The sequence below is a fragment of the Ictalurus furcatus genome, chromosome 11 (assembly GCF_023375685.1).
Source record: "Ictalurus furcatus strain D&B chromosome 11, Billie_1.0, whole genome shotgun sequence".
Lineage (NCBI taxonomy): Eukaryota > Metazoa > Chordata > Actinopteri > Siluriformes > Ictaluridae > Ictalurus > Ictalurus furcatus.
Genome location: NC_071265.1, coordinates 23,212,765 through 23,229,007, shown reverse-complemented (window position 1 = coordinate 23,229,007; position 16,243 = coordinate 23,212,765). Strand labels below are relative to the sequence as shown.

Here is a 16,243-nt window from a genome sequence, read left to right as displayed (position 1 = left end):
CACCAGACTTTGGTATTAATTCAAGTAATCCACATACATAAAGAAATCTAAACAGTAAAGTCCATAAATGAAGTTATTTGTAATAAAGCAGAATGACGCATGAAAAAAAGTATTGAACACGCTAACTGAAATTTATTTAATACTTGGTGGAGAAGCCTTTGTTTGTAATGACAGCTTCAAGACGCTTCCTGTATGAGGAAATTAATGGGCCGCAGTATTCAGGTGTGGTTTTGGCCCATTCTACTAAACATATTGTCTTTTTAAATCTTGTTCAATGGGATTCGAGTCAGGTGATTGACTGGGACATTCTAACACCTTGATTTTTTTTTTCTCTGAAACCAATTGAGAGTGTCCTTTACTGTATGCTTTGGATCGTTGTGCTGCTGGAAGGTCCACCCACGTCTCATCTTCATCATCCTGGTGGATGGCAGCAGATTCTTCTCAAGAATCTCCTGGTAAAGGGCTCCATTCATTGTTCCTTTAATTATATGAAGTCTGCCAGTACCATGTGATGAAAAACAGCTCCACACCATGATGCTTCCACCTCCAAACTTCGCCGTTGGTATAGTGTTGTTAGGGTGATGTGCAGTGCCATTTCTTCGAACATGGTGTGTAGTATGACAACGAAAAAGTTCAATTTTTTTCACGTCTGACCAGACTACACTCTCCCAGTATTTCATAGGCTTGTCCAAATGAGTTGTAGCAAACTTTAAACGAGCTTCGACATGCCTTTTCTTTAGTAATGGAGTCTTATGCGGGATGAGCGTGGGCAATGGAGTGCATTGCCTATTGTTTTCTCTGTGACGATGGCACCTTCTGTCTCAGTGTTTCTGGAGCTCTTTCTGAGTGGTCCTTGTCTCTTGGGCTACTCTTCTGACTATTCTTCTGACTCCCTGGTGAGAAATCTTGCGAGGAGCTCCTCTGCGTGTCAGGTTGATGGAGTGATGTTGCTTCCACTTGCGGATTATGGCCCCAATGGTGCTTACTGGAGGATTCAGAAGTTTTGAATTTTGGATGCGTCTGTATCCGATTCCATCAATATGTTTCACAATAATAAGGTTTTGAAGCTCTTGGGAGAGCTCTTTGCTTTTACCCATCATGAGATGTTTCTTGTGTGACACCTTGGTAACGAAAAGCCTTTTTTATAGACCATCAATTTACTAACCCAGCTGATATTAATTTGCACAGATAGGAGGTATAATTACTTATGGATTTCGGCGGGTTCCTTGCCTTGGAAAACTGCTTTTTCTTAGCGTGTTCAATACTTTTTTCCTGTCATTCCACTTTATTACACACAACTTTATTTATGGACTTTAATGTTGTGAATTCTTTATATTTTTTGAGTTAATACTGATGTCTGGTGAAAATTTCATGTGAATAGCTTAGGGATGCACCGAAATGAAAATTCTTGGCCGAAACCGAATATAATGAAAAACTTGGCCGAATACCAAACACGTTTTTTTTTTGCGTTTTTTCAATTTATTTTACCTTTTTTTTTTACCATTGCATAAATTAAATAGTCAAAATGTGCTTTTTACTATTTTGTCTTGCTTTTCAAAGAAAAAAATCAATTACAAAAACTACAATTTCAAAATATTTATTTAACACAACATTTTTTTTTCATTCCAGCAGGCATAGGCTACCAACAAGGCACAATATAACTTTAAATAAATAAATTAGTAAAATAAAAATATTTTTATGTGGTCATCTTTGAGCCCCCCTTGAATAGCCTCCACTAGATTTTGGAGCTTGGCTGTGGGGATTTCTGCTCATTCAGCCACAAGAGCATTAGTGAGGTCATGGACTGACATCAGACGAGAAGTCCTGGGTCACAGTCAGCGTTCCACTTCATCCCAAAGGTGTTCAGTGGGGTTGAGGTCAGGGTTCTCTGCAGGCCACTTGAGTTCGTAGACTCCAACCTTGGCAAACCATGTCTTCATAAAGCTCACTCAGGGCATTGTCATGCTGGAACAGGTTTGGGCATCTTATATCCAGTGAAAGGAAATTGTAATGGTACATTATACAGACATCCTACGCAGTTGTGTGCTTAGAACAGTTTGGGGTTATGGGTGTGATGGTCAGGTGTCCACAAACTTTTGGCAGTAATCTTTAGGTCTGGTTTAGATACATGCTAAAAATGAACATATTTAACTTCAGGAAAGCCTGTAGATTTCAGAACTATATACACCGATCAGCCATAATATTAAATCCACCCGCCTGATATTGTGTAGGTCCCCCTTGTGCCACCAAAACAGCTCTGACCTGTCGAGGTATGGGCTTCCCAACACCTCTGAAGGTGTGCTGTGGTATCTGGCACCAAGATGTTAGCAGCAGATCCTTTAAGTCCTGTAAGTTGTGAGGTGGGGCCTTTTGGAGGCCATTTTTGCAGTGTGTACAGTGCATTATGCTGCTGAAACAAGCCACTGCCATTAAGGAATACTGTTGCCTTGAAAGGGTGTACTTGGTGTGCAACAATGTTTAGGTAGGTGGTACGTGTCAAAATAACAGCCACATGAATGCCAGGACCCAAGGTTTCACAGCAGAACATTACTCAGAGCGTCACACTTCCTCCGCAAGCTTGCCTTCTTCCCATAGTGCGTCCTGGTGCCATCTCTTCCCCAGGTAAGCGACACACATGCACCCGGTCACCCACGTGATGTAAAGCATGATTTATCAGCTCAGGCCACTTTCTTCCATTGCTCCATGGTCCGGTTATGAGTTCAGAATGGGCATTCCAACCGGTCTACGGCTCCGCAGTCCCATACTCTGCAAGCTGTGATGCACTGTGTGTTCTGATACCTTTCTGTCATGGCTTTTCTGTGGGATCAGACCAAATGGGCTAGCCTTCGCTCCCCACATGCATCAGTGAGCCTTGGGCGCCCATGACCCTGTCACCAGTTCACTTTTTGTCCTTCCTTGGACCACTTAGTAGGTACTAACCACTGCATACCAAGAACACCCTACAAGACCTGCCATTTTGGAGATGCTCTGACCCAGTCCTCTAGCCATCACAATTTGGCCTTTTGTTAAAGTCGCTCAGATTCTTACACTTGCCCATTTTTCCTGCTTCCAACACATTAACCTGCTGCTTATATGTCCCACCCCTTTACAGGTGCCATTGTAAAGAGATAATTAGTGTTATTCACGTCATCTGTCACTGGGTTTAATGTTACAGCTGATCGGTGTATAGTAGAAAATGCTTTGCCTGGCTTATAAAAAATGTATAAGAAACGGACTTTAAATTGGTCCAGCTGTGCAAGCGTTCAACCTATTGTTCGAAGATCGTGGGTTTGAATCCAGACGGCCGGGAGTCCAAAAGAGCAAAATCTGTACTGCTCTCTGGATGCAGGAAAATTAGAGTTGACCTTTATCCCTGCTGTAAAAGAAGGACATAGCTTTACTCATCCATCTTTTATAATCTCAGTTACATAGAGCACTGTGTAGTTGACACGAGCAATAATCTGAAATTTTCCGATACCGACATTTCATTTGTTTTAATGGAAAATTTGAACAAATCTGATGTCACTTCAATGGTTTTCTGATAATTTCATTGCAGCTCCATTTGGTCTCACTCTCTCTCTGGCTGCCAGTAGCCAGTCCGGGCATTCCTGGGGACAATGATGACTGTGATTTGATTAAGTATAGCAACCAGTGGAAAATAGGGTAAACCTGGGACTTACCACATCTTCTAAATGGTGTGAATTTGGTCTGATGATGTTTTTTAGAAATGAACTCAAACTGGTTACATTTGAGTGTTTACTATACCTCCTGCTAATATTTCATCTGCATATGTTAAGTATTTCATATAAATATACCTCATTTCTTTTAATGAGAGAACTAACTTCGGTAATAAATCAAGTTTTTAAACAAACTGTTCCTTATCATTGCATTCGACCATGCTTTTGATGAGAACTAGGCTTTATTGGACAAGTACGCCTGAGCATGCAAGGAATTTGTTGCCTGTGTATAGCGATCCTACAGTGCACACTTACACATACAAACACTACACTATAGTGCTGGGCATAAACAAGACCGTTTGCTGTGCAAACATAACACAATCTTAATGACCACTCACACAGAGCACAGTGTAAACTCAAGAGATTCTTAAACTCCACTCACACTGAACAGTTAACACACTGGCATGTGACAGTATTTCATATTATGTTGTTCTGCAGGCACTGCCTTCACTAATAACTGAGAAACCCTACCATTCTGCCGGTTTGGCTTTTGTAGACTCTGTAGCATGGAACCCGAAAAGCACTATATATGGTCAGTGCTCATTAATCTAATATAATGGATGTAGGAGTATAATTCCTCTATGGACTCTGCTTGTTTAAAAGTTTGGACTTCACCGTAATGCGGTAAATCCTGTCTGCGCATTTTATAGAGTCCCTAGTGGAAAATGACGTGCTCCGCTTTCTGAAATCCTGCAACAGCATTGCTACCTCTCTCTCTCTCTCTCTCTCTCTCTCTCTCTCTCTCCCTCTCTCTCTCTCTCTCTCTCTAAAGGGGGGGAAAAAAAAAGGCTCATGGATCTCAGTCCTACTTAGTAATGTGTCCCAGTAGTAGAGACCTGCAATACAAAGGCCAAGCAGTAAACAATTAGCAAACAAAGATGGCAGGCTAGCAAATGTTGTTTAGCCATAAGATATTGTTTCTTTTTAACCTCACTGCGCTGTAAGGTGTTGATTCCCATTGTATGGCTGTGCAAAAATAAATCTGAATCCTCCCAATCAGATTTTCAAGCTCACAGCTTTCAAGCTTATGCCATGTTCCTGAGCCATGATATGTTATGGCATGGGTGACATCTAGGGTACTTGGTTAGACCGATTTAAATATTATAGTATCCAGTTATCTTTGTTGGAACTGTCCCAGCTTGTCAGTCATGTCTGGAGATTTCAGGATTAGCTCCCAGAACCTTGAGGTGTGTAGTTATCCCATGTAGAATTTTACTCTAATGAAATGGTTGTGTGTGTGTGTGTGTGTGTGTGTGTGTGTGTGTGTGTATGTTGGTTGTGTGGGCTGTAGGTTCGAGCTGGAGCAGTCTCTGTTGAGGGATGAGTTGGCACGTATCACCCGCAGAGAGAAAGAGTCTGTGGGAGAAGATGTGAACCCTGCTGTTCTCCAAGAAAGAGCCAGAACCAAAGAAGAGCAGAAGAATGCACAGAACTTGGTAAGACAGACATGTGTACACGCACAACTCACTTTGTTTGAACCAAGTTAAAAATACATGAGAGCATCCGCCAGTGGTCAGCCGAGCTCGCATCGCTTTCCTTCTGTGTGTTTTTCTTTCTTCTCTGTCTGTCTGTCTGTCTATGTGCATCTGTGTTTCTCTGCCCACTGAAAATTGATTTGCTTCATGTTGTTGTTCTCTGCCTGGTGTTTTAAGTGAGCGTAATGGTTATTGAGTGCAGGACATTTCTTCCCATCCTTGAGTTTGTCCGCTATAATGGTGCAGGATTGTAATGAGGCTATTCACGGCGGTTGATTATATTAGCTTGCTCATCCACAGACAGGGCTGTCAATACTAGTTAATGTTTACATTTGTAGCAGAGCTGCTGCTCATGTGGTCATATTATCTGCTGCTGAGACACTTCCGTCCATGACCAGCTGTAATGGAGAAAGTTTGTGATGAGCTCAAAGCCTGATCAGATTGCCTCAGTGTTCCTGTTGCATGACTGTCCATGAATTGGGTGTGTCACGGGCGTTTTTCCTCACCACTAGATGGCAGCAGAAGCATTTGATGTTTTTTATTTTTTTTTCCCTCCTCACTTTGTGTTACTGAGTGGTGGTATGTAAAGGAGTGGTCCATAACTGCAAAACTGTATGAACATCATGCAACTGGAATTTGCATTCAGTTCGATTTTATATTTCATGTTACTGAGAGAGTGAACAGGCAGGCCAATTGTGGAACTAATTACAGGAGAGCTTTGATTTCAAATTTCGCAGGGATATTTAGGTGTCATTTCAACATTGACTGGAAGAGGATGCGGGACAGGATGGGATACTGTTCAAGGCACCAGTCCCATCATGTGCTGATTGTATGCAAAATAATATTTAACATGAACCTTTACTGTTGGTTCTTTGCTCAGAAAAAAAAAAAAAAATCTGAATGGAACCAAAAAAAGAGAAACCAGTGGTTTTTTGACATTATATCAAGCTGAGAGGCTTGAATTGCACAAAAAAAATGAAAAGGGGGTGAAAAACAACATTAAATCCATGCAAATATTCAGAATACAATAAAGTTGTGGACAACAATCGATCAGAGACAACAAAGACAACATTGAAATTTTTCTCTGAGGTTGTCATGGTTACAGGCAATATTCAAGGCTGTCACGACAGGGGAACTGACTCTGTTTACCTGTCCTCACAGGCAGTGCTCTTTCCACCTCCTTCTGCCTGCTGTAGTGTATCATTATAACATTACAACACAGTTTCACGGTCACGTTCATTAGTATGCTAAATACAGTGGTCACTTCCGAACACTGACTGTATGACAGGAGATTATCGTAGCCAGTGATGTTGCTAAAAACGACTGGTCTGAATTACTTGTCTTTCCTTTTTAATCCAGGCCAAGCGGACCTCTGGAGAGGTAGTCTAGCTACCTGGTGGTCTTTGAATGTCGAGAAGTATTTTACTTACCTTTTGTTTTTAGCTGCATGTATCATTAACAAACGTGTTAGGAAACAAGATCTTCTCCACTTGTCCTCTGTCCGTAATGATAACTATGTGGATTTTAGCTAGAGATGGCACAATACCACCAGTTACACCAGTTCAATCCATTTTCCATACCGCTTATTCGACACAGGGTCGTGGGGAGCCTGGAGCTTATCCAAGTGAATCCAAGTGACCCTGGATGGGGTGCCAACCCATTGCAGGGCACAATCACACACTCATTTACACACTACAGAGGAAACCGGAGTACCCGGAGGAAACCCCCGGCACACTCTTCGCACACAGTACAGAACCGTGATTCGAACCCCCAACCCCGGAAGTGCACGACAAACGTGCTAACCACTAAGCCACCATGCCCGCCATTACACCGATTTCTGATCTTTAAAAATTTAGTTCAATTTAATTTGTATAGCAATTTTAATTGCTATACATTAAGTGCTATTGGCACAAAGAAGTTTACAGAAATCCAGTGGCAAAGGAAAAACTCTGAGACAACATGAGAGAGAAACTTGAGAGGAACCAGACTCAAAAGGGAACCCATCCTCCTCTGAGTAACACCAGATAATGGGATTATGAATGAATCACTCTTCTGCAATTATATCCTCTAAAGCCAATCAGTATTAAGTAAAGGATGTTCAGTATGTGCATCATAGTCTTTATGATTACCGCAGCAGTTCTTAAGTGCAAGTTTACAGTATCCAGATGAGATTATTCACTGAAGGACACAAGTTGAGGCACAAACTGTTCTAGTTTTTCAAATATTTTAATTCCAGTATTGTTTATTCCAATATTCGTAAAGTTCCACTGCTAGGTGGAGGAGGCGTTATGTTTTCTGGTCGGTCATGCGTTATCTCAAGAACGAGTGGTTGAATGTTTGTAGGATTTATATGGAATTATCATTGTAACCAGCAAATAAACTGATTTGATTTTGGAATTGATCTAAACAGGTCACAGTAAGGTCAAATGTCTGAAGTGGTTTTCCTTCAATAGCCACCTCCTTGTTCAACATACAGAGATGTTACTTACTCATTCATATAAAGGAACGCAAGGCCCGTTTTCTGGCTGTCTTCAATTTTCTGCCATCAGCTGGTCTGTCCATCTGGCAGTCCATCGGTTGGAAATTCTTGTTAGTGAAATATTTCAGAAATAAGTGGTTAAATGTAGGATTTGTGTGGTCTTATCCTTGATACCACCAGATGAACTGTTGTTGTTTTTTTTTCTTTTTGTTTTTTTTTTTTCTTTCTCTTCATCAAATAAATGCTGTACAAAATCACAGGTGCAAATGTATTGACATCAGACAATTTAAAATATTAAGAACGATCAGAGCATTCAGCCACATTGTGGTATATATATATATATATGTGTGTGTGTGTGTGTGTGTGTGTGTGTGTGTGTGTGTGTGTGTGTATGTATGTATGTTTAAAAAAAAAAAGTAAAGCTCCCAGCATAACTTTATCATGAAAATATATGTTATCATAACATGTTAGCTTGTTACAGAATTGGATCTGATTCATTCTAGCATTTTCTGCAGATATTTATGAGACTTAGATACAATATATCAGATTGATGCAGTCTTTAATATGAACTTTAATATTGTAAACTGGATATTATATCTTTTTTATTTTTTTAAACAAAAGCCACAACATTAAAAATGGAGAACATTTGTATGTATTGGGCCAATTTGTACCCCAGCCAGAACCCATACTACTCTATTATAATAAGATTCTGTTCAAAGTTAAATGACTTAATGGTTCTCTTTCCACTACGCCTCTCCTTTTTCGCTTTCTCACACATCTTACCTCAAATTCCGACTCGTAGCCAATTTTTTTTCTGTTTTTCAAAGAATTCCCCTTGCTCCTTTCAGTCTGAAATGTTTCCACTTCTATCCATCTTCCTTTTCTCATCTTTCTCTGTTCAGCCTCTTATGCGAGTGAGGAATGAGAGAGGGGTTTAAGAGTTTACATAAAAGGTTTATCATATTTATGCAACGCATTGTATTGTTTATATAATGTATAAGTTAAGGCCTTCTTGACGGGCATTAAAAGCAGCGATTCCAGTGACTTAAAACCACCACCACTCTCTCCACAAATAAACACACACACGCGCACACACATGCACACACACGCACACACACACAATTGTTCAAGAAGCAGTGGTTTAAAAACAGAGAGAAATATAGACAGAACAAAGGGATAAGGTATTGATGAGATTTAAATGCATGCAAAGAGAAGGATTTTGCCATGCTCACCGTTGCTTCACTTGTTAGCTGAGTCAGAGAGAGAGAGAGATTGCTCCAGGCGAGAGACAGAACTGAGAACGTGCTGCCTATCAAGTGCAGGAATTCCAGAGAGAGAGAGAGAGAGACAGAAAGAGACCGAGACAAGCACACAGACCAAGTGGAGAAATAATTCTTGGTTTTGATTCTACAGAAAGTTTACAATGCTATTAAACTTCTGCATTGCGTCAGAACTCGCAGGTTCTCTCCCCATGCTTCTTCTCCATCTCTCTGTCTTTCTGTCTCTGTGTCTCACCCACTGTCTCCTCAGAGAGGTAGTCTAGACTGAGCTGAACATCCTACCTGAGCTAACTTCTCGTTCTCTTTTTCTGTCGCTGTCTTCTTTCTCCGTCTGGGACTCAAACACACATGCTGTGATGCCACTAGTATCAGTCAGTACATTTTCACACTCTCTTTACTGAACTTCTTCAGGTGTTAAAGGCACACATATCCAGAGTGTGTGTGTGAGATATATATATATATATATATATATATATATATATATATATATATATATATATATATATATATATATATATATATATATATATGTGTGTATATATATATATATATATATATGGTGAATACGAGTCTTAAGCAATATGGCAGTACTGCTGCTAATGTTTTGGTAATCTCTCTCTCTCTCTCTCTCTCTCTCTCTCTCTCTCTCTCTCTCATTTTAAAAAATAAAAAATTTAACCCCCGTATGTGTTGGTATGGCTTTAGTACGGAGAAATGAATGTGTAAGTAGTGCTTGCTGCGTATCTGTGTGCTGAAATCTCAAATGCTATTAGATTTAATGTTATATTGTAATACTGCTAATCCTTTCACTAGAATCGTTGTGGGATTATTTTTTTTATTTTTTTATTTTTTTTATTTTTTTGCCGAAGATGATAAGCCTAGCCAGTCTGTGTCTGCTGAAGAATCTCTTTCGTGCAGATTACATTATGTTCTGCTATTTATTAGAGCAGAGAAAGCAGGGATCTGCCCTTTTAATCATGAAGGGATAAGTCAGTTGCTCCATTTAACCCTTTTATTTTCTTCATGATAAACTTCACACAGCCCAGCAGCTATATTAGCACAATAATACCAAATTAGCACCTAACCCAACCTAAAGTCCTCTTCTCTTCTTTTCTCTCTCTTTTTCGTTCCCCGCCCTTTGTATCTTTTTTCCCCCCCCAAACATCCCCTTCCTTTTTTGTTTCTCGCCCACCTTTCTGGCTCTGTTCCTCTTCTTTTTTTTTTTTCCTCTTCTCTTGTTGTCCTCTAACACTTCAATATCCCTCTTTTTTTTTTTCTTCCTCTCTCTGTCCCATTTTTTTTTTTTATCCAATCCCCCCCCCTTTCTTCTTGCTTTTTCACAGCAGCCAGCTGAGCTGAACGCTTGGGTAAGCAGAAGCTGCTCCCTGTTAATCTTACTTTTCTCTCTCTTTATTCAAATGGCGTGTTTTCATTGTGCATTATAACAGAATGGAAGTGTGAGCGTGTGTACACACAGGCACACGTACACACACACAGATGACACCTCCATCACAACACTTTTGGAGCTATTCAGCTAGAAAATTGCACATCATCTGTGTAGTAGAGTGAATGGAACCTTCCTGCCAACAAACACTAACTGAATGAAGAAAAATGAGCAGTATGATTACACTGTATGTAATTATGTGTGCATCTGTAAGCTTGTGCGTGTGTGTGTGTGTGTGTGTGTGTGTGTGTGTGTGTGTGTGTGTGTGTGTGTGTGTGTGGCCTGTAAAAGCTGGTCCATTGTGTGTCATTTCATTTATGTGTCATACCAGTTGTACTGGTGGATATCCAGTGGACAGGTGTAATGGCTTCACATATTTCCACTGCATAAGTTATGGATGAACATCTGAAGGAAAAGAAATGAAGAGCAGAATAGGGATCAGATTTAATTTGGCCCCGTCATCCTGGGCCCCTGTTCTAATTTGCCCTCAGACAAGAATTATACACTCACTCTGTCTCAATTATTGGGTGCATGGCTTAACTTCTCCAAACACCCTGCTCTCTCTGTTTTATCTCTCTGTGTAGAATTGTCTTTTCTGCCCATGTTCAGGTTATCCATTTTAATCATTTCTCTCCCCCCCCCCCCCACTACTCTCTCTTTGCATGCTGCAAAGCGCTTTGTGTGCTTAATGGCTTTTTAAAGGCAGCTTCAGTCATTGTGTCTGTCTCTTTCTCTCTCAGGTACAGCTATGTTCACCATCTAGGATGGCAGTTCCACATAAATGCATGACACTTGTAGTTTATTGCTGTATCTGAGATCAGTTTCACTTGTGCACACCACGTACTCCATGAGCGCTCAGATCATCTGTGACCGTAACATGTCCGCTAGCATCCCATCTATTACACTACAATAATTCCATTCATCTTCTGTAAGGCCTCAAACATGGCCCTCAAGCCTCTTTCACGCTACGATTGTTTTGCTAGTTGAACTGTCCAGATATTGGTGAGGAAGTTGTATTAATTTCAAGTGTGGACTGAGTGACATTGCAGAACATTTGCAGCAAGGCGTGCGGTGTGAAAGGTGCATGCAGGAATTTGAGGTAGTAATTAGAGCTGGGGCACGAGTTCATGCTGAAATTCTGAAAAGCTCCATGGACTACAACTCTCTTTAAATGGGAAATGTCAGCAGAAGTGAGATTACACTCTTGTAAGTGTCTTTATCTACGTCTCATTGGCTCTCTCGCTTTCTCTCACTGTCTCTCCAAGGCCAAACAGCTAGCGAGGAAAGACGCTGAACTGAAGCATCTGGCCGCATTCTACAAAGAGCAACTGCAGCTCATGGAGAATAAGGTAACACACACACACACACACACACACACAAAAGCACAAACAAACAGATCAGGTGTGTAATCGGCCTACGAGAACAGGTGGATTTGTTTTTTCAAAAAAGTGCCTTGTCATTACAAGCACATTGGCACAAACGTGAGGCGAAATACGCATTCAGTGAGCATATTTATTAAAGTATTGAACAAATAGGCTTTAACACATTGAAGCCTAAACGACAAACAAGAGGCGAGTGAAAAACCAGTACAAGACTGCTAATGCTATCCAAAAGGTATAAACAAGGAAACGGGCATTAACAGAAGAAGGAACACGCTAATGATACGGCTTGAAATTGCACTCTGCATGAATGTCAAGACTTTGCAAGGAAAGGCTAGTCGAAACAAACTTGCATACATTACGTTGAAAAACAACTGAGACTGTTAGAAACGAATAGGCGTGGCGGAGTGCTAAAAACAGCCAGGACCTTTTGAGGATTTTCTCCTGACTATAACCCTGCGAATTTCCAGACCCTATGATCGTTGCATTGCAAATTAACTTACATTAAAACACCAGCTTCCAGTGTTATTCCTTGTTTTGTTTTTTTTGTCTTTTATGAGTAATATAGTTGTCATGTCAAAAATCGTGGTTGTACTTAAACTCGCTAACATTTCGAAGGCGCCAACTTGTTTAAAGAGACAAGACGGTGGCTAAAATGCATCTCAGACCTCCTGAAGTGGTGTGAGTGATCAGACGTAAATACACCATGGTTGCATTTACACTTTCATTTTTCATTTCATTATGTGGACTATTTCGATCAGGATATAATCCTGGTACTAAAGTCACGCGAAACGACCAAGTGCAGATGTGTATGATTGAGCTGCTAAGCTAACCACCTGTCAACAGCTAATGAAGGGCTTCTGAACTAGTAAGCAAACTGTAGTCGAAATCCCTCACCCCCTCCTTGATTTTGCGCTGGTAATATGGAACAGCTGCTTTATCTTGTTGGGGAAAATAAATCTGACCGCCTGAGTTTTCTTTTCTAATGCTCTGTGTGACCTGGAATGTGGTGAATGTCTTTTATGCTGCCTGTAAGTTTATAACACCACCACCACCACCACCACCACAGAAACCAAATCACCTGAGACATATGTACATACTTAAGTAAGAATGCGTTCTCAACTCTCAGAATTACAAAATTATGTAGTGACCCTTTGCTGCTTATGTTCTTATATCCTCACCCTCCACTTCCCTGCAAATAAAAATACACACATTTACGAAGACGAGAGAAGGTGTTGATTTATTTCCAGTTTGACAACTAATAAAATAATCAATATTTTGCTTTCAGGTTTTAACAACCTGTTTTAACATCCTTGCTTTAAATGTGTGATATAGAAGGGACTTGGGTACATCAAGTACATCGTATCACGAGTCCTGAAGACATTTTCACACTGCCAGTAGTGTTCCTTAAAAACCTGTGGAAAAACTGAGTTTGATGATACTTTTATTTAATATGTAAAATAAATTATTTAACTCTGAAAAGGAGGAAATGAAGGGGGAAAAAATTGCGGTTTTAAATTTTAAAGGTTCGGTATGACATTTTAACATGAAATCACCGACTTCCAACGAAAGTGTGTAATTGTTAGTAAAATCATTTTAAAAACGTACTTCATAATCCAACAATATAGCAGGAAAGTGTATTGTGACGTAAATTATCACAAGGTCCGTATTATATTGTCGTATTGCCCATATTGTCATATTTTACAACTGTACATCAAGGCCGACCGATTGATCCACTTTGCTGATTAATCGGCACCGATAACAGATTGTTGGAACGATCGATTATCGGCAGAAATCCACAGAAGTGCCCGCTGTCCTTATACAGTACGAGAGCGGCCTCTAGTGGCTAAATAAATAACTATCACTGACCAATTTTGTTGTGTTATTTGAAGCTTTTTTTTTTGGTTTGTTTGTTTGTTTGGGTTTTTTTTTTTGGATGTTACTATTTGTTATTTGTTATATATATAATGCATCTCAGAAAATTTGAATATCATGGAAAAGTTCTTTTTTTCCGTAATTTAATTAAAAAAGTGGAACTTTCATATATTCTAGATTCATTACACATAAAGTGAAATATTTCAAGCCTTTTTTTGTTGTTGTAATCTTTATGATTATGGCTTACAGCTCATGGAAATCAAAAATCCCGTATCTCAAAATATTATAATAAAGAATTTATAATGCAGAAATGTCGACCTGAGAAGAGCTCTAATCAGCTAATTAACTCCAAACGTCTGCAAAGAGTATTTTTAATTTTAATTTTTATAACTGTTCTGCCCTGCCTACCAATGCAGATTACCCTAGCCAGCTGTTTGGGTTTGATGAGACACTGCTTCCTCAATGCTCACCTCTTTTGAAACCACTGCATGCAGCCTTCCTCCAAGGAGAAATGTGTTTGAAGACCTTTTTAGGCTGCCCTGACCAGTTTGTTTTCTATTTGGCTGCATTCGTAAATGCACGGTTCTGAAAAAGCCGGTTGTGGATGTAATCCAATTTGGTCCACTTTGAGGTGCTGTGCTTATCAGTCTTGCTTTACAGAGCGTGGTCGTCAAATAAATACACCCGGAGTCAGAGATGGTGAGCAATGACTCCTGTTGTGCTTTCAAGAAATTAGGGCTGCGTAGTGTTTAATGAGTCAGCGGCTGAAAGCCACCACGCCGATGTTACGAAAGCACTCTTTCAGCGACTCTCTCTGTAAGTAAAAGCCCTGACCTTGAGCTGAAGATGTACTTTGTCAACACCCACGTCCTTCATGCCACTCTGAACCGGTAGCAATAGAAAGAACTGCAGCAGGAGAGAGAGGTAGAAGGAGAAGGAAAAAAAGAAAATCATGTTAGAGAATGTAAAATAAAAATGGTGTTGTCGGTGCTGGAAGTCACGAAGGGTCTCTGTGCCAGCGTTCCTTCTGGATTCTACACACTCACGTCTCCAAATTAAATGTAGAGCTGGACTTTAATGTGCACGCTGATAAACAAACAGCAGACACTAGCTACGTTTGCATGCAGCCTATTAATCGGTTAATAATCAGACTGATGGCTCATTCGGAATAATCTTCATGTATACACCACAGCAGGAATAGAGTAAACCGATTTGAGGACAATCCGAATGCCCTACTGGATTGAATCAGATTGGTAATCCTTTTAGTATAATATAATAACCTTTTAAATGGTTGCTTTCAGTATCGGAAGCTGCTCACACGCTGTGTGTATGTGCGGTTGAGTCACCAGAAGCTCACACTGACTCACTCACTTTCAGTAACCGCATTGTCCTGATCAGGGTTGCAGTGTAAAGATAGTTGTGAGGTTGGATGGGTGGTGGAATGGGCAAGGATATTTCTTTGCAGTCATGCCCAGATAATGTCTTTTTTAATGTTTCTTAAATAAGAAGATAATAAGTAATGAATAATGTGTGCATGTTGTTACTTTCAAAAACCTCCTTGCTGCAGAATATCAAATATCAGGCAAAAATATCAAATGCTGGGCAACTTTACTGCAGTCACAAATTCTTCTTCTCGCTGTCCCTTTAATAATGCTTTAAGAATAAACAATCATTTAAAACTTGTTAAAAGCCACAAGAGGCCCGATTTAAACAGCTAAAAAGCTGAACACACCGACTGGACTCGCACTCCTCACTGTTGCCTCGGTAACACTGCCTCACGTTCCTTGCATACGCATATAATGTGAACATGTAACCTGACATCGTTTACTGATTGTCCAGTTTCTGATGCATATACAACACTTTACTCTAAATCCGCAATCACTGCGTGTGTATAGCCACTGAAACAACGTCGATCAACAAGATGGATACAACAACTTACTACAGAAGAGTACAACATCACAATAATCAAAGCACAGCTAGGCTGTTTTTCGATTGGCAGGCTTTAAGTAAACAACATTTGATGGCTGTTTCACAAATGGACAAATTATAGTGGTATCCCCTAAAGATCACATCTTTCTTTTGTGGCCAGGGCACAAAATTATAATAACTGAATAACAAAGTAGCTTCATTTTAACAAGGTAATAATATGCATTTACCCTACCAGGAATAATGTTTTCCTCACATGCAATATTGCTAGTGTTTATAATAATCAGCACGGAAAAGGGGAGCAATCAGCACAAATGAATTCTGCTGTAAAAATGGCCTCAAACTTTTATGCAAAGCACATCCCACAGCAATTACTAAATAATTCACAAAGATAAAAATGACGACATAAGCCAGTATAACTAAATAGTATGCTAATGTTCTAAGCTTTCAAAAAAAACCCAACAGTCCTATGTTCATTGTAAGCTTTGGCTATGCTAGCTAACGAGCAGGTGCATGACTACCTAATGACAAGCTGCTGCTAATGCTAGTAACCAAGTTTACCAAGCTCGTGCTCAGAATGTTGCTGTGATTCTTGGCAGTTTTGCTCTCTTTTCTTCATGCTCTTCAGTAGGTTTCATATGGTGCTGA

The 16,243-nt window shown here is 40.0% G+C and overlaps 1 protein-coding gene across 1 annotated transcript in view; it reads left to right on the top strand.

Annotated features, from left to right (window-relative positions):
• The window catches only part of chchd6b (coiled-coil-helix-coiled-coil-helix domain containing 6b), a 49,568-nt gene that overhangs the window by 8,265 nt on the left and 25,060 nt on the right, over positions 1-16,243 (top strand). The window contains exons 4-5 of the mRNA XM_053636157.1: positions 5,029-5,173; positions 11,681-11,764. Coding sequence (XP_053492132.1) covers positions 5,029-5,173; positions 11,681-11,764 — 229 coding nt within the window. The remainder of the gene's footprint in view (positions 1-5,028; positions 5,174-11,680; positions 11,765-16,243) is intronic.